At 41.5% G+C, this 23,158-nt stretch overlaps 1 protein-coding gene across 3 annotated transcripts in view; it reads right to left on the minus strand.

Annotated features, from left to right (window-relative positions):
* ARHGAP10 (Rho GTPase activating protein 10) overlaps nucleotides 1-21,869 on the minus strand; it is a 151,060-nt gene extending 129,191 nt beyond the window's left edge. For all 3 annotated transcript variants that reach the window (XM_075500940.1, XM_075500939.1, XM_075500938.1), the window contains exon 1: nucleotides 21,441-21,869. In XM_075500940.1, coding sequence (XP_075357055.1) covers nucleotides 21,441-21,594 — 154 coding nt within the window. In that variant the 5' untranslated portion in view covers nucleotides 21,595-21,869. The remainder of the gene's footprint in view (nucleotides 1-21,440) is intronic.
* Nucleotides 21,870-23,158: the final 1,289 nt, after the last annotated feature.

Raw genomic sequence — 23,158 nt, forward strand, 5'->3', positions numbered from 1 at the left:
ATTTCAAAGGAGCAGGGAGCAATGATTTCAAGCTAGTAAAATGCCCCGAGAAATTTTTTTAAAAATTAAAGCAATGCATGTCTACCAGTACTCAAGTACCTTGGCATAAATTGTGTTTAAAACTAGAAATAAATATATTGAATTAGGAAAGCTGGCTTCGTGCACAAGGCAAAAGAACAGGGCTCAAGAGACTTTGTTTTACGTTCCAGCCCGTGTACAGACTTTGACAAAGCCACTGACTCCAGTGTACTCACACTGTACCCCAGCTATTATACAGGAAGGTACCTCAGCCTTTAGGGTATCAGCAGACTAAAATCTATTACTGACCAACATACTCTGCCTATGAGATTCATACCTATAAATCTTAAATATCTGGTTTTTAAAACAGTGGGTAGAACCTACGCTGTTTATATGTTAAACAGAACATTAGTTATTCTTCAGGAAAAAAGATACACAAAACCACAACTAAAACCTTTGAAAAAGACATCTATATTATAAAAAACAGCACTTTCAGGATTGAGGGATCTGTCTTTCCAGGCAAATCAGTCTACAGGCACTGGCATAACCCCAATGCAACCTGGAGGAAGAACTATAACAAATATTTAATCAGATCTTCCATTATAAGAAGCAGCCACTATAAATCTTAACCTTGATGACTCAATATAGCAAGCTTAAAGAAGCAGTAGCTTCAACTACGTATAAAAAAAATTAGTATCCTCATCACTACTCTTCTTTTCCTTCATTTTAAATGTCAAATGAACAAAACTTATAACATAACCTCATATTAAGGCACGTGTTGTCATGTATAATTTTGTTTCATTTCCTGGCTGTATTTCGCAATAACATTTTTCAAGAATTTTGTTTAAAAAGTTCTTTTTAATACTACAACAGAACAAAAACAGATGATGCTGCAACTCTACATTCACTTCTATGTAATGTTAGACAAATGCACTAAGCTGTAATTTGAAGCGAAGGTCTACTGCGTGGCAACTGCCAACAATTTTGGAGTTTATTATCCAGATCACCAGATTCGTATCTGACCTAGATCACAAGCAACTAAGCAGATGTTTAATCCTCCAGCTGCCAAATTCTTCATCACGCTATGAAGGCATGCCCATCAAGTCACATTCACATTGTGCAAATATGTGAAATTAGTAAGTCAATATTTATTAAAAACTTTTAAAAAGTTAGCAATTAAGGGGCTTATTTTAGTAACTTAGGACTCATGAAAGCTGGAAATCATTTAATTTGCTCATAGCTGCACCTGAAGTTCCTCCAGCATTTTCTAAGTATTAGCTTATAATTAGAGAAAGAAGTTGTTGTCACAGGTTCCACTCTTGCATACCATGCTGTCTCACTGGTTCACTATACCCTCTGACAGTTAAACTACATATGGAACTTCTACAAATGTTGGTATCCTCTTCTGCAGTACTGATATTTCTCAGTACCCTGAGAAATTTGATTTATACTTGGTTTTTTTTTAAAAAAAAAAAAGTCAAACAACATCACAGAAATCAGAGGGAAACAAAAAGATAACAAAAGGAAAAACCAAAAGAGCTAGCAATACACTAGGGGGAAAAAAAAAATAAAGCAATGCAGTACCAATTCCTGTGATGCAACTTAAATAATATGCTGTGATACAGCCAAACTGACCAAATGGAATAAGATGCAAACATCTGTTCCAATTTATCTTCTATTTATTTGAAACAGCAATGCGGTCGATGACTCAATAAAACAGAATTAACACTTCTTCAGTGAAGTTCAACTAACCTCCTATCAGCTGGACCAAAGGAACCTCTGCCTGCTCATACCACAGCACTGCACCGAAGCAATCTAGCAACCAGACTTGTACAATAAAGAATAGGGTGTGAGAGAGCCAGGTTATCAGCTGGAAGTTGCTTTAGACAGCTGCAAACCTAGCTTTTCTTTAGCATTCTTTGTGCTCTCAAAGGGCTTTCAGTCACAGTCATTCAAGTTCTCTTTGTGTCCGAGGCTTGAAAGAGTTTGAGAAAACTGGAAATACCGAAGAAAAAAGGAAACTACAAATAACGCAAGTCACAAGCTCACCACATTTTTTTCTTATTTGTGTTTTCTATATTTGAAGTTTCATTTGACTGCAGGGATTTCATAATCCATTCTGTGGCTCCAAGCAAAACATTAATAGGCGAAGTTGTTTTGCTCAATTTGTGGGACTCCTGCTACCTGCAGGAATGCGTAATTTAGGAAAATGCCAAAGACTGTTCCAATCCCTTCCTTCTTTGAATTGTAAACTTCTTTTTGAGCTAGAAAAGAAGAGAAGCCATGGCCAACCAAATTAAAGAATCACGAAGACAATTGAGCAAATGGCCACATTTGATTGAAAGCAACCACAACTGTTTCTGACTATATCCATTTAGCCTTTTTGCCACAGTAATGCACAAAGACTTTTCCTCTGATAGTGGGAAATTAAAATTAAGAAAGTCTTAAAGCTAGAAAGCAACAAAACACACCCATGCAAAGCTCTTATAAAGGAAAGCAGAAAAGGCTCTTTACTCCAGATTGCATCATGTACTTATCTTCCCAGCGCCTCTCTTAGGAATTTGCTTACAATATGAATAATTTCCATCCGAATTGCTTTAAAGCAGCTCTCTTTCATGTATTAGCAAGCTGAAGATATTTTTATTTCTTACTATAAACAAGAAAAGTTTTATGTACAGAACACAGGAAGGCAATAAGGGAACAGAACATAATTATTCGTGTTTTTTCTTAAACTTAAAATCCAGCATTTGCACACTGTATATTTCTTCCACAGAAACAATACCAGTAGAAACCTCAGGTTGCTAGAGGATTCTTTTATCTAATGGGACAGTTAAATGATCTTGGTCGTGTTATCTGCAGTTTCAGCTATCAAGCACCGGGAGATTTCCGCACACTTATGCTTTGGTTGCGTTCTTTTTCTAAATTGCTTCCCTTGCCATTAAAGCAAGCAAGGGCAGCACCTAATACACCGCATGACAGTGTTACTTAAGCCGACATTATAATCCATTAAAAAAAAAAAAAAAAGAGGGGAAACACTGGAGGTCAATAGTAAATAAAAAAGATACATGGTTAAATGTTGCTGTGCCTGAATTTCCTCAGCACTAGAAAGGATTGACAATATAGTCACTTGCTGTGATTATCAGATACTCAAAATCAACCTGCTTGCAGTATTTGACAATGTCTACACATCTACCAATCTCTTCTTACCAAACAAGGAATACTCTTATACTCTAATTAAATATATAAATAACCATTTGGCATAGAAGAACGATAATCTTTTATTTCAGCACAGAATGGACAAAGGATCTACAAAACTTTTCTAGATGTTCTTTATGCAATGCTCCCTTCCCAAAAACAACACAGGCAACTCAATACAAACACATTCACTGCTGACAAGCCATGATTTGGCCACATGACTGTCCCGCCTGTATTTCAAGTATTAGCTATGTCAGACCTAATTACCAGAGACAGCTTGACAAGGTCTTTCACATTATTCAAAAAAGGTGCACTTGCCAAAGCCCTAGTGGAGGCCGTGGTGTGTAACAAATCTCACCCAGCTTAGCTGAGGCTTGTAGTTTTGATGACAGTTTTTCTCCATAAATTACTCTGCATAAATAATCACTGGCTAGCAAGCCTCTAAGAGTACCGTCAGGAATTCAGTGACCCACGATGTGTAAGAAATACTGCCCGTCATGTTTACAATAAAATGTATGAGGTTCTCTTGCTACACGATGACCACTACAGAAATGATACTGTTCTTAATTGTACCAATTGTGAAGGTTTCTCTGTTAGTTTGACAAAGAGTGCTTCAGGCTATTCTGCCCTCAACTTCAAATCCTGCAATTCAAATAACAACACTGTCTAGGAAAGGACAGCATATCAAAGAAGCTATATGGACTGAATTACAAGTTTTTCTAGTTAGTAAATTTTTCTTCCTTTCGTTTCCTGTCGTGGATGCGGGGTACACAGATACCAGGATATAACACACAAGCACATACACAAATACCAGCAGGAGCTCATAAGATCACAATATGCACATTACTCACATCACCACGGTTTTCAGGCAGAAATCCCCATCTAAAGTGATTAAATGTTCAGGCAATGTTTCAAGCATAAGCATCTAACTTAAGAGTACAAAGCAAATTATTCAAGGAGCAGCATACTGGCACATCTGATTCAGCAAATCCAGTAGAGTGGATACATCCTGCAGCCTCATACATGCAAGACAGAAAAGCACAATATCCGCTTTCCCCAGAGAACTTACAATAAAAGTTCCGCTATAATTTATACTTCAACTCCTTTGCTTCAGTGCACAGAAAGGAGAGATTATACAAATAATTGTTTAAATAGAAATGACAGCTACACCTTTCAGGAGAAGAGGCAGAGCAGGCAGGGAAAGCAAACGTTCTGCGAGGACACACGAGAGCAGACGCTGGGAAGCACGGCTCTGCAATTGTTAGTCACGTACAGGTTGCGTGAGACACCCCTGCATCCAGGGTCTAATAGCAAACCAATTTGTGCTAACGACAGGTGACATACCAATAGCATGGTAACACTAAAATTCCAATGTATACAGCATGAAAGCCATTTAAGCATACAAACTACCATCACACCCAAGATACCATGTCACTAAACCACCGACAGAAGTCCTGACAGCCAAGGCAAGGATGGGGATGGAAAAAAGGTCGAGAAGGAAGAGGGAGTTCCAGCGCCTGCCACCTTGCGCTGAAACCTTCAGCACAGGACGTCTCTCATGGACGGGCTCTGGCCCTTATAGAAGTTATATCAACTGGGGACTTGGGAGTTTGCACAGACAGCGAGAGATTACATCTAACCCCAGGCACAGTGCTGCAAAGCATCATTAGCTTTTCCTCTGGAAGCTCCAGCAGGGTTTTTCTACCTTCTACCACCATCACAGTTTCGCACCTAGTGTGTGCAAGGCTCAGAATACAAATGCATGTCTAGGTAAACGTAGGCCCTCGGTACATCTCAAACATTTGTTTCTTTCTCCATCTCTACTTCTTTAGAGGCACATTTAAAGCTGGAAGTGCAACTTGTAATAATACATGTTACTGACCACAAGAATGCTCACAAAAGTACCAAATAACTCTGGAGTGTTGCAAGAGAAAGAAGAGATACAGAAAAGAGACAGAAGTCTCTCTTCAAAAAGAGACAGAAGTTTGAAGGGAAAGAAACCTGTAAAGAAAAAGAGAAAGAAGGTCAGATTCACTCCTCTGTGAAGACCTCTCTGTTCCTGTGGCCAAACCCCACAGCACAACATTACGGCTTTCCTCCAGCGTAGCCCACTCTTTCAAAACAAGTGATTTGATCTCGTATTTATTTAGAGTATAGAGTTAGCAAATTAAAAACAAACTTGAGTATCACAAGCTGATCCCTCCTATTTCTACATCACAGCAACCTATACCAAAACAAGGTAAAACATACCAAAGACCAGCCCGGGAACTTTAGACAAAAGTAGTAAGGTAAGTTTTGAACAACGTTCACAGTTGCATAGATTATATAGAACTGAGGACAGAAAATAGATGACGATTTCCTAATTATAATTGGTAACTGAACAGTTTTCCCCATAGAAATTAATTTCTCTCGGTAAAAGGTACATAATTATCTACTCCTTCTTTATTTAAAACTTTAAACAAAGTGCAATCAAGACAGATGAGACAAATTGTTCACATACAATTGGCTATATGGATACGACAGGAAAGGAAAAGCACTCAGATGTTTTCTTTCTCATACAAGGTTAGGAAGAGGGGACGGGGATGGGGAACTTCCCCAGCTGTCTCAATTCAGAGACCAAATCCCAAAGAAGGCATCTGCAAATGGGAACCTCTGCATAAACAGTGCCCTTGCGTTCTTGGTCTGAGGTCAACTCAGAGCACAACCATTCTCTTCTCCTTATTAGTAACAGAGATTAAGAAAGTGCTTTATAAGGCAAGTGATATTACTACTACCAAGTTACCTTAAAACTTGAAAACTTTGTGGCTATTGGCAACTTACAATTAAGCTGGCTTGCTGACTGTTGCCCATGAAAAACCCCAACTCACTTCCGATTCTCATTTTATCGCTTTCCAACTGGTGTAAACAAAAGCCACATTGGTTTTACATATGATTTATAATCTTCACTCCTGGTTTCCAAAGATTCACACTACTCTCATTTAATACACTTGTCCATAACTAATCAATGTAAAACACTGAAACTAAGCAAGTAAGATTTAGTTTTCAGTTCAGTGGGAGCCACCTGTTTTGTGTTAGGGCAAGACTTGAGTTAGGATTCACTTGCAGGGCTTTGAGATAATTTTTGTTATTAGTTACCACTGTCAAGACACAGAAAGAGAAGGATCAAAAAAACCCAGTCAATTACTTTTAGGGCTGGGTAGCAGCCTGCAGGAATACTCATTGCTGGGTTCAGCGAGGGTTTGCCAAATGATGGGAGATGTTAGCATCAGCAGGGAAAATTTCCTTTCTTGGCTTGTATCTGCTAAAGGCTGCAGTCACCAAATTAGGACTAAGGATGGGTCCAGAAGGAACAATTTAGGGCTAAATTTAGGACTCGTCTCAGTAGTAACCGTCTGTTAGGACAGACACTAAGTTGGTAGGGTCACTGAGATAGGAAAAGCAGAAAAGCGAGCCAAAACTGGCAGTGAGCTTGGAAGGGTGCAGCTGGCTATGCCTGCGTCTGAGGCAGACTGAAGCAAGTCGGAGCAGGGCGGCAGGACTAAGTCAGGGGACCACTGCCACCGCCAGCAGCAGGGTTAGCGTGCGCACAAGGCGGGACAGCCACCGGCGCCTTCGGCCGGAAAGGACGCTAGGCACAAGGCGAAGCTTGGATAAGTCAAAGCCACTGTACTACGACTAGTACAGCATCTGTAGGTTATTGCCTGACTACACGTAGTTCTGGAATTGACTGCTGGATTTGGGGTACGTTTCCAGACAACAGAAGCCCACATGTTCCAGATTCTAACAGGGCACCAAGCACAGTCCCAGGTCCTTCATATTCTGGAAAGCACAAAGAATCAAACAGATGCAGTCACTGCCTCGCTGGAACAGTTAACACAACCGCGTGCTAAAATCAAGCATCTAAAATCCAACACATCATCTTCAAAGCTGCAAGCACCTACACCAAAACAGTTCTGATCACTGCTTAGGGAATTGAACAGGTAGTCTGAGACTGTCATACAATTCACAATACAATCCCAATGCCTGCAAGCTGTCCTACAAAACAGAATATTCTAATGCATGGGTAATAAGGTTAAATATCAGGGCGTCCTAATTACTAACTTCATCCCCAATAAAGACTTGATGTGCAATCTTATCTAATCACTTGTCTTTCACTTCACCCATCTGTAAACAGAACTAGCAGCCCAACCTACTTGGCAGGATGTTGAAAGGCTAGCATCTATGTACATACCACACATGACAGAAAAAATGATGCTACAAATAGAACACCAGAAACCATTACCAAGAATTTAAAATGGGTTGTGACTGGGCTGATCAGAAGTAAGCGAACTCACCTTTAACTTTCCTGATGACATTTCCTGCACGTAGCTCCTTTCTACTGTGTTTTTCTCATGGCAACTCTAAAGAAGGGATTTCTTGCTATCAAGAATCCCCACCACACCAAGCTGTTCACTGCATGATTGTAGGGTAAATCAGGAATTCACGTAGAAGGGAAATTCCTTAATTATTTTATATCACTAACAGTATGCAGAAGGATTAGTCATTGCCACATAGACATGCTTCATTTTACTTAGACACAACAGAGGGCAATTAAAAGCAACAATATAAAAGCAACAACTCTCAATTCTCTCCATCACATTCATTGCCCACTTACAATGATAACTATGTATCTTGCTGGAATCTAAGCCATTCCAAAAACATTAAACCACCTCACAGACAAACATCATCATAACTTAAGAAAACAAACAAAAATTAATTGAACTGTTTACTGGCACCAAGGAATTCTCCGCTCCCTATACTACACGTACCACTAAAATGTTTCTGTGGGCTTTGATCCAGAAAGGAGCAATAGTCCGTAAAGCATCAAAACACAACTTGTGAGGTGACTGCCAGAAACCAAACCCAACAGGTTTAAGCAAATAAAAAACATAGGGGAAAAGGAAAACAAATGCACAAATTCACTCAAGAATGCTCAATAAATGAAAGAGCTATCACAGCAATATTACAATGTTGTACAAAATAGTATGGCGGGCTTTTTTCCCTGGAAAAGGTTAGAGAATCCTTCAACTGAAAAGGCTGAAGAAAACTGCGCTAGAGAGCATTATAATGAGTCCCTCTCCGGAAGCAAAGCAACTGCCAATAAGCAAGTAACTTCAGAAAACAAGCAAACAGGAAACCCCACCACACCCCTCCTAAGAAGAGAGCTGACACGTTGTCTTCCTCTGACATTACTAATTATTGACATCAATGTATTCCATCCGCTATTTTTTAGAGCTACAAAAGCCCTGGTTTTTCCCCCCTCGTTCTCCTGTGAGTAAAAATTCAAGTGACATTGCCAACACTGGAGGTTTTGTAAGGGAGGGATACAACCAGGAGAGATGGCAGTTTACTCTGGTTAAAGAAAAAGAAGAAAAAAAGCCTTCCTATTGGTTTTGTCATTAACTTGCCAGCAGAGAACCCCCTCCTCTGTAACACGAGTGGCCTGTAGCAATGCCATCAGCAGACAGCATTCATTCTGTTCTTGCTCTTTGAGTAAATTACTCCTACTCAATGAATTACTACTGAGTAGGTAAGAGCAATGGCAGATGCATGGAAGCGAAGGAAAAATTCTTTAAAAAATCTAAACCGTACCTCTTCCACAGCCTATCAAGGGATTAGAGGTGCATACTTCAGAGAGGACTTGATTCAGCCTTTATCCTGTCCTAGCAGCTCTATCCCAAACTCTCTTAGGAACCCTGAGCATGTCTCCGTGCTAGCATGTGCTAAACCCCATGCTATTGGGCCTTTCCTGCTCTTCCTTAATATTCGAACTAGAATATTCACATAAGTTTCCTCTATAAAATTTCACCAGAACAGGCAGCTAAAGACATCAAAGGAGGTGAGGGAGGCAGGCTATGGCAAGAATCATCTAAAAAGTCATGCTCGCAAGACTTGAGAGGGGAGAGATGGAGAGAGAAGAGAGAGAAGCACAAACCACTGAGCTAATGTCAACTATTTTCCAAGCAAAATGCCTTCATGGCATCCCCCAGTGCCTCTGCTTGTCACTCTGGGAATGCCACCCCAACCCACCCATCCAGGCACTCGGAACGAAACCGCAGCTGCTCATATCTCTCTCAGCTACCACACTAATAATAGTGTCCAGGAAGCAATGTTCCAATAAGGCCATTCAATAATGTCCTCGTGAAATGTGAGATCAGCTCCTGGCCACTATTAAAATATACGAATTTTCCATATTTAAAAGAGAAACTGAAGGAGAGGGCATCAGGAAAAAAACTTCCTTGATGAAGAACGGCATCCTTTCTCAAAAGATAACTCTCTTTACGCTTAAAGACACAAATTCTCTTCACAAGGATTTACTTTCAAATCTGAGACATCAAAAGCATACCATCCCTTTTGTCTGCTCGCAAGCCTTCAAGATCCTAAACGCAAGCAAATCATAGGAACAGAAAGCATATACAGAAAGCTTTATTTATAAAAGCACTGAAATTGAAACAAATGTTGATAGAATTGTTTGGGGTTTGTTTGATGCTTTTGGGGCACCAGAGGTTTTTTGTTTCAGGAGGGGCTTTGCTTGTTTGTTTCTGTTACATGTTGCTTACAAACACTGTCAAGTTCCATTCAGAGAAATTTTTCTCTGTACCAGAGAGAAGTTGGGGGAGGGAGAAGCTATCAGATTAATCACTAATGCAGTCCAGTTGCTTGCTCCATCCAGAACAAGAGTGCTAGTTTTCTTGACTGACATCTTAATTCCTAATTTTACTTAAAATGCATAAATCATAATAATGCCAAACTAATTTTCAAGAAGGTATCAAAGCCATCTTCCTTGTAAACACTTTAAAGAACTACAAACAAAATGTACAATGAGGAAAAAAACCTTGCAATGAAGCAAGCTTTGCAATAACTGTACAAGGTGGATTTCAGTATGCCCACGGAGCATTGTAACAAGATTGGCATACCAAAGTTTTTCTTCACATATGGATACTTCCTATAAAAACATGAATGACAATATGCTACAAACCTTAGAGAAGCCAAACCGCTGACTTAAATTTCCACTTGAATAATCTGCATGGCAAGGGCTGAACAGCTGCTTTCTGAGTTCATACTGTCATGCCCTCCATACTGAGATGTCTAAAACATGACTGCAGGAGAATATGGCACATTCTCCTATCAGATTCTATATTAAGCGAATTTACTTGAAGAGGATTAAAAAAAGTTTGTAACTACTGCTCAATTCAAGTAACGACTATAGCAAAAGAGCAGCGGGTGCAGCCTCACATAACGCAGAAGGGACTGATACACAACACTTCTCTATGACGTTTCAATGTTTGTGAAATGCTTTATAGATAAATGTCCCTAAGTTTGAGGCAATAGCTTAAATAGTGATGGAAAGAAAGAGATAAAAAGATGAAGGGCTTGCCCAAAGCTGCTCCCAAAGTCACTTCTCTAGACACAGCTTGCTCTTTTGTTCATACCATAAAATTATCCATGTATATCAAAAGAGAAAACATTTTTGGCTTTAAGGGAAGAAGCCTGGGATGAAGACATGTCATCATTCCATTAATTTAATTCACTTGTTTGCTGCTTAGTGTCTGGTCAGAACTGTGCAAATAAAAACCTCTATCACTACATGTTCCTTTTTTTCATGTTATATTACGACAGACTCAAATCAGTTACAAGAGGAGTAAGTAGTGATCTATACAGGCAAGATGTGGAAGGGAAATGTAAACTGTATTGTGCTTGCCTCCAGATAAAAATCTAGTTGCATAAAAGATGAAAATTTCAACCCCTCTAATTTCACTAATCTTTCAGACATGAACCACATCCACTACAGAAAGATCCTCAGGACTGACAGCAACCTATAGCAGCGCTTAAAAAAAAAAAAAGGGCTATATACAATGCAAATTATGTTGCACCAAAATATAAGGTATTTTTGTAACTAAAGAAGAGGAATTCATACCTAAGACACATTCCAATTACAGACATATAAAAGCAGTTAATGGAGGCAGGAAGGGAAATAAAATTCCCAGATAAGTGAACACAAATAATAATTTCGGTTGAGTCTCAAAGCTACATTTTCAAAATAATATTTGCATCTAGGACAGTAGCTTGAAGTTCTACTTCTTACATACACACATTAAAACTCATTTTCTGCTAGGTCATTCATCATGATTACTAGGCCAGATATAAACATAATCCTTTTCATGGTCTTCCAAGCTGCTAGTCATTAGATCTCAACCCTCCAGGAGGGCATTTCCAGTTGCCAGTTCCCTCAGAGCAGGTTACACTACTTGAGCGCTACCTAGAGATAATGGCCACCAGTCCTCAGGTGCTTGGGCTCTGTAACAGATGGATGAGTCTTTCCAAGACAGAGAACACATTTCAGCTCTTCTTAAACTGTAGTATCCTGGCTTATCTAGGTTCAAATCTCTTTTAGTTTTGCTCTAGGCCCTCAGCAAAGTTCATCCGAACAGAGGACCAAGTTCCTACACATGAGTCTCAAGGGTGTAACACAGACATTTCCTTAGCTCATATTAACTACACTTGAGCTGAATATCTGCAGCTTAGCCCCATTCCTCCCTAAAACATAGCAAAAGACTGCAGTAAGAGGAGAGGAACAGGTGCCAACAATAAATTTTCATGCTCGACTAGCTAGTTCCCTGCCCCTCAAGGAGAGCAGCCTTCCCCCTCAGGTGCAACCCTATGTGAAGAGCAGTAACGGTGTTGGTAGACACACAGATGTGCTTTGTAAAAAAAAAAAAAAAAAAAAAAAAAAGAACTGGCCATGGGACAGAGGAGTGTTTGCAGATTCTTTTTAGCATTAGATTCTTTTACTTCTAGAAGTAAAAGAAATTACAAAGGATGCAATACATTCAGGTAGTTTTATTTCTTTTAGCAAAGGTGCTGAATCTGCTGGAGCAGTGGAACAGCCAGGCAAGAGGCCCAACAGAAATTTGAAGCTGTGTGTTTTGAAACAACTGAAAACATAAAGGAAAGCAAGGCACAATAAAAGTACAGTAATATTACCACAGAGCAAGAGTGTTTAAGAGCAGACTGGAAGAAAGTCAGCTTTGTTCCAGAAAAGCTTGCTGGCTGAAGAGTTGAACAGACAAAAGTTTTGGAGAAACAGTCATTTGGCTTGTAACTGAGCTTGTCAATTGGACCAGGCCTTTTCGACAGAGACAGCATACAACCTCATATTTTAACAGGAAAAAAGTATGGACAATGTAAATTATACTGTTTTGTTCTCAGAGCACTGATGTGTTTCAAAGGCTGAAACTATGCAGCATTCACAGTCTGTTAATCCACATAAGCTACAAACTCGGCCCCATGACGGATTTCTAAGAACAGTGACCCACTGCCAAAATAACATTTTGAAAAGTTTTTCTCCAGTCCTCAGTGACCTGGCAGCACGCTCCCTCCACCTGTTTGCAAGATGGTGGGAGTTTTTTTTAAAGAAGCATTTTCTAAGCAATCATATTTTAATTTAAATCTGCTACAAGTTTCCTTATCAAATTTAACCTTTTTTGTTCCATCATACCTACATTTAAGTATTATTAGACTTTTTCAAAGCACGCAACTCTTTCTAATGACTGACAAAATCACAGATTAAGACAAACGAGCAAAAATAAGGTGCTCTCCCTCTGCTTGGGAAGAGCACCCAACTTTTGAGATTTGATACATTACAGTCTAATTTTTCTTAAGGCTGAAACGCTGCAAGTGCAACACAAGCTTCAGACTCTTCACCATGAATTCATTTGTCACTTCTAAGCCCACACACATCTGCCTAATGGCGGAAATGGACAAATTTCAAAGCTAAAAAACACTCACCAGCAATAAAGTGGCTGAGAACCTACTCCTGGACAGCAGACACGGTAGAACGTCCTCTGAGGCCCAGGTCTGATACACAGTCCTGCTCAGTTTCATCCTGGATACTCAATTTTTCTTGCCAAATTAAACAAAGCATTTTTTTTCTCCTTCAAGGACACGCAGTCCTGACCAGCCAGGTTTACATACAAAAGCTGGAGAGAACTAAGGGAAGCTGTAACAACCAGATCTATTGAGAGGCAAAGCCTTCTCTCTGACCTCCCTGATGAGCTGATAACCCCCACCTGCCCAGTCCTCTTAACTAAAGAGGCAACAACAGGACGTTTATTTAAAGGTGTGGGCAGTAGTAAAACCACAATCTGTTTAATAACACTGTAGATTATTTTTCTCTCCCACTGCTCCTTTCCCACAGAGGACAACCCCAGCATGAATGATTTACAGGAACTTCTGATTTGGCCTTGACCTGCGATGGCCACATTGCTTTTGAGGGCCTGGATGTTTTCTCTCTATTTTTATCCTGAAAGATGAGCAAACACACAGGAGGGAAAAGAACAACAAGGGGAGGAAACAAAAACAGAGTAGAAGGAGTAAAAAGCATTCACAAAGAACAGGCTGGCTGCAAGAAGCTCCATCCATAGGTGCAAGTAGGTACGGAAAAACAACAACATGACTTTAAGGTCGTTTGCCAAAAATGTCTGTTTAGAAAAAGAATTTGAGGATAGCATAAACCTAGCCACAGACTTCCACTTCCAGTATCTTCTTTCCCAGTGAGATACCTAAACATGCACTTTGGTTAGCAGGCATACATCTATCACAGGCGTATAACATGGGGTATTTTAAATTGCAGCCACTGTAGCTGCCCTCTCTTGTATCAAAGTTACACCCAGAGGGCACAACCTCCACAGGAGCTGCTGGGATGGAGCACACATGCCTACCTCAACTCATGGCAAAATGTGATGGCTTAGTTAAAACTTGGTAAAGAAGATGGGTTTGACTTAGCAACAAGACAGATTTTGGGTGCTGATTAAAACTGACAACTACAGTGGGTGGCAGCAACCACCAGCAGAGAGAGATGTTAAATTCCCTGAACAGTAGTTTCTTAAACTATTCTGCCAATACGTACCAAGTTCATCCAATCATATATTTTGCACTCACTAGATATTCCAGGAAAGCATTCAACTGCTCAAAGTGTTTTAATTTGCCAACTCAAAAACATGAAGACTTTGAAAAGATGATCAAAACACTGAGCATGTCATAACATCTCAAGAACAACTGTCATAGAACAACAGCAAATCTAGTCTGGAAACTCAGAAAAGTGGCATTAGACCCAAAAGGAAACCCCATCAAACATAAGCAAGCCATAAAAATTATCTCAAAAAGCCACAACCCACCGTATGAAAACATTAAGCATATTGCCAAGATTCACGCGCTGTGGACTATCTCCCTCAAACAGCGAAGCCTCTGTTTTTTAAGTTAACATGTTAAGTGCTGCAGTAGCGACTGAAGTTGGTATTGCAAAACAAAAGCACTGAAGTCAATCTAAAGTATATACATTAATTATGTAATGTTAAGAAACAGCCAGGGAGAAGTACTGGGATTCAGCTCTTCTGTGCCATTCCAAAACACGTTTCCAAGCCCTCCCTGTCCCAAGTGAGGGCAGAGCACCTGGCCTGTACACTACTCCCCTTGGTGTACATCAGGGAAAAAAACCCATAGCATTCCACAGCAGGTCATCTCCCCTCCCTGCCCCCTTATAAAAAAATCTGTACCAATCAGAAAGAGAAGTTCTGCCTCGCTAAAGAGCATGAAGTTGATTTTCGACTGACTTGAGAACTGGTATGGCTGTCAAACTCTGCTTGTTAAAATTTGCAACATTTTTGCAATACAGAGCTGGCAAGCATAGGATAATTTTAGGAACAGCATACACCTGCAACCTTAGTAGTGGGTCTGTTTTTCTTTATTTAATTGCAAGCAGGTGTTTGCACTTTACAGACTATAGGGCAAATTCATCCTTTTTTCCAACTCATTAAGATGGAATCAGGTTCCATAAAATTCAATATTACATTTCTAAAAGGCTTGTCATTCAAAAAGAAAAATACCGGGAAAAAACTTTCCAACGTGATCTACCAGACATTTCTAAAAATTACAAACCACTCTATTTATTTCTATCAGTTTTATACTGAAGACTGACAATGACACTAATCATTGTCCTCTTTAATGACCTCTTATACAGTTTATCTAAAGCTGAAAAATTATATATCTCCCCAAACAATTAAAAGACAGAATCACTTCATTCAACAACAGCCTGTCACATCTCTTATAACTGAGAAAATCCATGTAAATTCATGAAAATTCATATTTTCTGAAATCACATCTTCTAGTTCACTAGCACAATGCTCTATTTTTAATACAGGAAAAAAAAATGAACAGTGGAACATCTACAGGACAAAGAAGGTAATGGAGCTAGTTAGTAATCCAAGCTGAAAAGACATGATTCAAGATGACAAACTGCCATCCTCCACAGAATGAGCTTGACACTTTTTATAGCTACTGACACAGTAATGAATGCTTTACTTCGGGTGGAGCTAAACGTTCTGCAGAGTATTTTCTTAAAAGAAAGCACTTCCCTGATCCTTATACAGAAGCAACTATATCTACAAGCAGAAAAAAAAGGTACTTTCTTAGTTAATTAGGCCCTAGCTGTGGCAATTATCTTGAAGGGAAGGGAAAAGCAACATTCTATTAAGGCAAAGCTGTATCAGATGGGCCCCAAAGTACCTGTCTGCCTTAGTTGTCTAATGTTTCCATTATTGAGCTGAATTCCAATAGAAAGTTTTTTTTTTAAAAGGTATATACTGTTCAGTAGCCTTTGCAATACAGGATCTAGCGCTGCCCCAGCAATAATTTTTATCTAACTGTGCCCTAGCAGAGTATATTTCAAATTTAAATCTCAGAGCGTTCACTTAGAACATTCATCTGCTTACTGTTATCACACCTAAAGCATGCCTTGTAACAGAAATAAAGCTCATTTGAAATTGAGGTACTAATTGAAAACTAAAACGGCTTTCTAAAATGCTAAACATGAAGATTTATTAATTCACAGTTCTCACTGAATTCAAGGTGCATTAATCAAAGATAGAGTCCTAACTAACCACTGCTGATTTAGGACACTTGGCACACGAGTTCAACTAAGGCCCTCTTGCAGTATTCCCCACGCGGCCCGCCCATTGCTAAGTAAGAATGGCATTAGTTTTTACTTGGTCTTTGGATTCTTTCTAAATCTTTAGTAAATGCCCATTTATTTTCTAGAAGTTATTAATGAGTCCTATATTAACTGTTTTACCTTACTACTCTGACATGTACTGGAGTGTCAGTAGAACAACATTTCTGTTGCAGAAAATTCCCAAGACTTTGAGAGCTGGCACCCGTTATACGTTCAGCTAAGTGGTTTCCTAAGTGCAGATTATACTAAGGAAAGCTTAAAAAAATGGACAATTAATGCTTAAGGAAAAAAAGCACCGTGGGTCAAGTGATTGGAGTGGCTCTTACGCTGTGTTATTATGTGGATTACAACAGCCTTTACAGTTACATAATAATATCCATAGCGGGTCAGACCAAAAGCCTACCTAGGTCAGTATCTGAGAGGTCAACCACCACCACACACTAACAGAACTGGCCAAGAAAAAGAATACAGGTTTGGCCAACTCAGGCATGACATCGGGTCTTGGGTTTGGATTAGGTTCTTCAGTCGACTTTGCTGAAAGAAAGACTCAGCCTATTCTACTAGGTCAGAAACGGGATTGGGAATGGCTTTATTCCCATTGCCAACAAGATTTCCAGTCTGCTTAACCTCTTGATGGCAAACTTGTAAATGACCAGTGACTAATAACACCTCAGAGGAAAGGAAAGAGAATTCACTATTTTTTTTCCTCATTAATGCAGAAATACCCCCTGGGGTAAACCAGCATTCTTCAGTAACAATTATCAGTAGCTCTTTATATTCCACCAAACTCTTTCTACAGATAAAAGAAATCTGGTTCTTGTTTTGTATTCTGTCTGGTAGAGTGCAAGGAATAACTATTCTGTAAAAAATATTAAAATAGCAATAAAAAATAGTCAGCAGAAGCCTGAGCACACTGAGCTTCCTGCAGAGACCAGCACTGGGTAGCGAAAGTGTCTGGTTTCTTCCTCTGCTGCAGCAAATAAAATGGCCCAGGCCGCACAGAACTGAGCTCACAACCCAAAACCTCAGGGTACAGGAAGAATTATCCTCCTCTCAACTGAAACAGACACAGCAACCTAATGAGGGACAGGTCTACCCCAGTGAAAAATGCACAATGAGGCCACTGGGTAGCAAGCTTCTGAGGGTGCAAGTGGAGGAAGGTGGCTGCTCTGCACTCTAGCACAAGTGCTAGGAGTATTTGAATACTGTGGTGCCCACGTGGCAGGAGATGATCCTTACTTGATGAAAGGCTTTATGATGCATTTTAGCTGAGAGGCCCATGTGGAGCACCCTTCCCTATCAAACGTTGACTAGGCTTCCCTCAGATGGGCACTGCATACAGACCACCCCTTGAAAGCCTCCTAGGCAACTCAACTTTTCTGTTTTCCCGGCTTCTCCATCTTCTGTCTTCATCAGTCCATTACAAAGTCACCACAGTTGACACAAATGGAATTCTGCTCTGATCTGAGCCTAAATCCAAGAATGGGGAGGCTCTGCTTTCAGGCACATGCAATAGCTATGAGCACGCACTCACAAGTATTCTTTGCAAACCCCCGTGAGATGCCCAGGGCCAAAACCTACGCTCACGCTGACTCTTCCTACTCCACCCTGAGGTCTCATAAAAGTGGCAGCTCCTGCTGTATATTTATAGAAGAGTCTCACCTCCAAAAAAATATCTTCAAAAACTCCAAATAAATCTCACACTCATGTCAAGAGACCAAGAGTTGGACCAACATAGGGAGAAGAATTTGGAAGCAAATAGGTAGTATTTATCCAGTGTATTCTTTAGCTTCCAACAATTTTCATCTCAGAGATTTTAAGAGCTCAGAACTAAACCTCTCAAGTTCCTTTCACATTTCAGAATAAGGATTCTCCAATCAGGCACCTTTAAATTCAGTTTCTCTCAAGAGAAGAACAACTAACTCCATCCAGAAGTTATTTATAAACTATTTTGATCCTCACTTAACTGAACTGGAATCCCCTGAGAAATATTGCATTTCTATTTTAAAAGGCGTATGTGTTTTTACTGATCGGCTTGTATTTACTGATCACTAACAGTGGAAAAAAATTGTCTTTCTGTACTCCTTTTAAACATATTTAACTGTCATAAAAAAAGAAAGAACCACTTATTGTTTATTCATTCTTCCAATATTTAGCTTGAAGTAGACAACTCAGTGATTCAAACCACTACACAGGAAACGAGACAGCTTTGAGTCAGTCTTGTTTATCTTTCTATCAGATTCTTGAAACAACTGAAACTTAAAAGTATAAAGATACATTTGAAGGATGATTCATACTGGAAACTCAACAATTTAAGAATGCAAAAGATCCTTCTTTTTTTCTTCTTTTTTTTTTTTTTTAAGTAGTATAGTCCCATACTAACAAAAAACAATTCTTCTGAGTTTTAAGTGGAAAATATACTCCCATACAATTGAGGAAACAAATGGAAAGAGGCCAAAGAGAGGATCCACATCATGTTACTGGTTTGTCCTGCAAGACACTGATAACTCTGTGATTAGAGGGAATGGTAGCAGTATCTGCTTACCACCTCTCAAGATGTAACCCAGTGCAGGCAGCAGCAAAGTCATTTATAAGGCTGTCTGTCAAGCAGGAAGTGGGATCTATTCAATCACATCAGTTATTCACACCTAAAGAATCCTCGCGACATTTCTTGTAAGCCGCCGCTTTACAAGTGAAATAAGGAAAGCGTTAAGGGAGGGAAACGCAGGCTGTCTCTACTGCAGTCAGTTAATTTCCCACAAATTTAAGAACAATAGTGCGCCTACTACATTTTATATTTTATAGTCCATCCAGAAAAGCTTGTTATGCTCACATATCAACTAAAACAATGTAAATTTCATAATTTACCTGGTTCTAGAAACAGAGAAATACTTTAGCTATTATTAAGATGACATTTTTTGTTCAAAAGACCGAAACAATTTTCCAAAAATTGTAATCGAGTGTTGTCCAAGACGTAGTCATTTAAGCTCTCGAAACTCCCTGCTTTATTATCACATTCTCTAGACTGCAGCAAGCCAGTCTTTGTGCAGAAAATGCAGTTTTGACAGGGCTGAATAGCTAGGTCTGTGTCTAGACCACTTCTCAAGCTTGGTTTTTGGAACAAATATTAATCCCATTTGGTTTCCTGACAGCAAATGAATCAGGTTCCTCAAACAATTCAGATGCCGATGTTTTCTTCTGAAAACACAAGGAGGACCAATACCCTAACCACTGGGGTTTTAATGGGTTTTGACTCCTCCTTGTGTTTCCTCTAGTTCAATTTGTCTTTTAATGTTTGTTGAACAGTGGCACTGCTTCACCAGCGGCAGAGGAAGACGACTCAGCTTCAAACCTGTCATGCAGGGCACTCTAAAGGGGAGAGAAAACTGCAGAAACCTGAAGTGTGTAAGGAAGCATCTAACCTGTTTCCACTTCTCAAATGAGTATGCTGAAGCACAGATGTTTGTTAGAATAAGGTACAGCACCTAAATTCAAGAAGAAAATTTCTGATTGTCATCTCAGAAAGGAAGGAATTGCTTAGAGCTGAACACCGGGCAGGACCTCAGATAGCTTCTCTCAACATTTCTCATGGTCTAGCCCTAAGTATTTCATCAAGCACTCTCAGGCCAGGTGGCTCTGCTTGGCACACTGACTCCCTTGGCTCCCACCACACACAGCTAAGCGCGCCGAGCACTGCATACCAAGCCAAAGTTATCAGCACAGGATTCTGCTGTGGATGGGAGGCTCATACAAGTTAGGGCTTTCCTCACCACCATCAGCTCCACACTTTCAAATTAAGTTCTGTATATGTAACCATACATGAGAAACCGAGAGTTTGGGGCAGTTGCCAAAATACTGCCTAGATGCTTGAGGAACAGAAGCGAAGTGGACTGATTTCCTTCTACTGTTCTTATCCAAGTTTAGGGACACTTTTTTACTTTGCACTCCAAGTTAAGCTGATTTATATTGACACTTCAAGTCACAGATTTCAAATAATCCTCAAAGAACACAATTTGCAATAACTGAATATTAACTGGGCAAAGAATAAGAGTTACAAACAAGTAAAATCTGATACGGCATTTTCTACCTTCTTTTACCCAGGCATAGCAAACAGAGACAAAAAACAGGAAAGAATGTTTCTTTATTTGCACAAAATGAGTTATCTCAGTTTTTAAAACCCTCAACCATATCCAGGCAGCTACACTGCTCAAACCATTGGCCAAATCCCTCTCAGTTTACTTTAAGGGAAATATCTTGAAAGCCTGGTTCCCTGCCTTCAGAAGTTTTCCATGATACCAATGACACAGTACACTTTTGAGAACACAGTGCCAGAGCGCTGCATTAGTGTTTTATTTGAATAATTGGTATAGTCAATCATCCTACTAGATATTTAGGAGACTACACTACTGTATCTTAAGTTAAATGGAAGAAATTATATTACCACAATACTACATTAAGAACATGCATTAACATGGTCATTCAAGGAAAATAACAGGATTCCCACATAAACCACAGCATAGCTAACCAAAAATATAGAAATATATACATTCAAAGAGTAAAATGCAAAATTAAAAAACATTATCACATTTTAACAGGCCAAAGACATAGAACTGGTAACTAGTGCTGTCACCACAGAACTGCAAGTCTGGGAATTCCTGAAGATACTTAAAATTTTGACAAAAGGGTCTTTTCAGCAGCCTCTTCACAGACTACAAATGCATATACACGTACATCGTTATGTTGACATATGCAATTCACAGACGCTCAGCTTGCAACGCACCGGTAAAACTTGAAACCGAGTTCTCAGCAGATTTAACATCGTAGCTCGCTTCGGGCTCGGCACCGCCAAACATATAAGCCAGGCCCGGCCAAGACACCGGGCAGATGCAACAGGCGTTACAAGAAGCGGAGTTACCCGGCGCTGCTCCGGCGCTACCGCCGCTGGCCCTTCTCCGCGGCGAAGGGCTGGAGAGGACCTATGTCCCCAAAGCGGCTGGTGGAGGACCCGAGGGAGAGGCTGGAGAAAGCCAGTGCAAAACCCACTGCAACAAAGCAAGCGCCGCCGGCTCAAGGGCGAAACCTCTCGGCGCCGGGCGAGCGGCTGCAAGCGCCGGGCCCCGAGCCGCCGGGAGCCGCCCCCGCAGCAACCCGGCGTCTCCCCCCCCACCCCTCCACTCACTTTTGGTCGCAGCGATCAGGTTTTTCCCATCCTTGAGCAACTCCTTGATAAACTTATTGGTCCTCTCCAGCTCGGCCTCATGGGCTCTCACCCGCTCCCTGAACGAGGGGCTGTCCAGGTAGCAGTCGCTGAACTCCAGAGGCTGCAGCCCCATGGCTGCCGCTCCGCCGGGGCTCGCCTCCCCGCGAACCTCTCCCGGCTACGCCACAGCAGCAGCGACCTCCTCGGCCCTCGAGGCGCAGCGGGCGTCCCCGCGGCCAGCGTCCCCGCGGCGGTGAGGCGGGAGCCGCGGCCACAAAGCGCGAGCGGCGGCGGCTCCCCCCGCGCAGGGCTGGGCGCGGGCAAAGGCGAGGCGAGCGGAGCGGAGCGGAGCCGCCCTCCCCGCTGCCAGGGGCGGCACGGCACAGCTCGGCGCGGCAAGGGGACGCCCCGCTCCCGGCAGCCCCGCCGCCACCGCCGGGCCACGCCCCGCTGAGCGGGGCGGCCTGCCTCGCCGGCGCCCGCCTCCCGCCCGCCCCTTCCTGCGCGCCCCGCGGAGGCGGTTACACACGGCTGGGGGCCGGGGGCGCGCCTGGGCTCGCAGTCCCCGGGAGAGCCGCCTGCTCGGCCGCTGCGGGCATCCCCGTGCGGGGGAGCCGGGCAGGTGCTCCCCTACCAGCCGCTGGGTCCCCCCGGCGAAGTCCCCCTTGTTCGGGGGGGCTGTGAGGCGCCCGGCAGAGCAGAGGCCCGGCAGGGCCTGGGCGGGTGCGGGCGCGATGCCCTGGCTGGGCGGGAGAGCCCGCACCGCAACCGCAACGGCTTGTCGCAGCAGGCCGCGGGTTGCCTGTCCCCGTCTGGCAGGGTGGGGAGGCTGCCGGGTTTGGGGTGCCGCGGGGGGGTGATTCACCTCGCGGAAACGCCCGTGGGCTTTAGGGAGGGTCGGAGCAGGCTCTCAGTGGAAGGAGGCACAGAGCAGCACACGGGCTGCTTGATCCAAAATCCGTGGGGGTGTCGCTGTCCGCTTTGTGGTGGCGGTGTGCCGGCAGGGCAGGCTGGCGTTGCTCACCCGTCCCTCTGCTGCTCCTGTGTCTGGCCGTGAAATACTGAGTAAAGTCGATACAGCCTCACCTTTATGTCTTCATTTAATGAACTAACACAGTTCTCACGGACAAGTGCTGCAGCAAGAGCAAGACTTTGAGAAGACCATTCAATGCTTAATTGTTTTGGTTAAGAATGTTAGGAAACTCATGAAGAAAACAGAAAAGGTTTATGATTATACTTGTATTTATGATTTAGCTATAATTTCATGGCTTTACTCGTTTAACAGTAGTGCAATTCATAGTGATTTGATGGGCCTTTTAGATGATTGGGGGTATATATTTTAGTCACTAATATATGTCTAGATGTCTTCTTTGGGAGTAAATTCAATCTATTTCATTTTCTGTGTTTTGGCAAATTTAGTGTTAGTTCCTGCTCCTTTTGAAGCAATGAGCTTTGGTATTAATTTAAATGTATTATTGCTGGGCCCACAGTTAATCCTAGTCTGCATTGGCCAGAGAAAATAGAGCCGCCTTTTTTGGATATAACTTACATTTTGAAGACTCCCACTAAAAAAAAGTTACTTCTATCTTTCTTTTAAAAAGTAGCACCTAAGACTTCTAGAAATGACTGAGATGAAGACAGCTGGCAGTGTAACTATCAACCTTCTTCTGTATGACCCCAGGCACTGACCTGCAGAA

Source organism: Mycteria americana, chromosome 4 (genome assembly GCF_035582795.1).
Source record: "Mycteria americana isolate JAX WOST 10 ecotype Jacksonville Zoo and Gardens chromosome 4, USCA_MyAme_1.0, whole genome shotgun sequence".
NCBI classification, from domain to species: Eukaryota; Metazoa; Chordata; class Aves; order Ciconiiformes; family Ciconiidae; genus Mycteria; species Mycteria americana.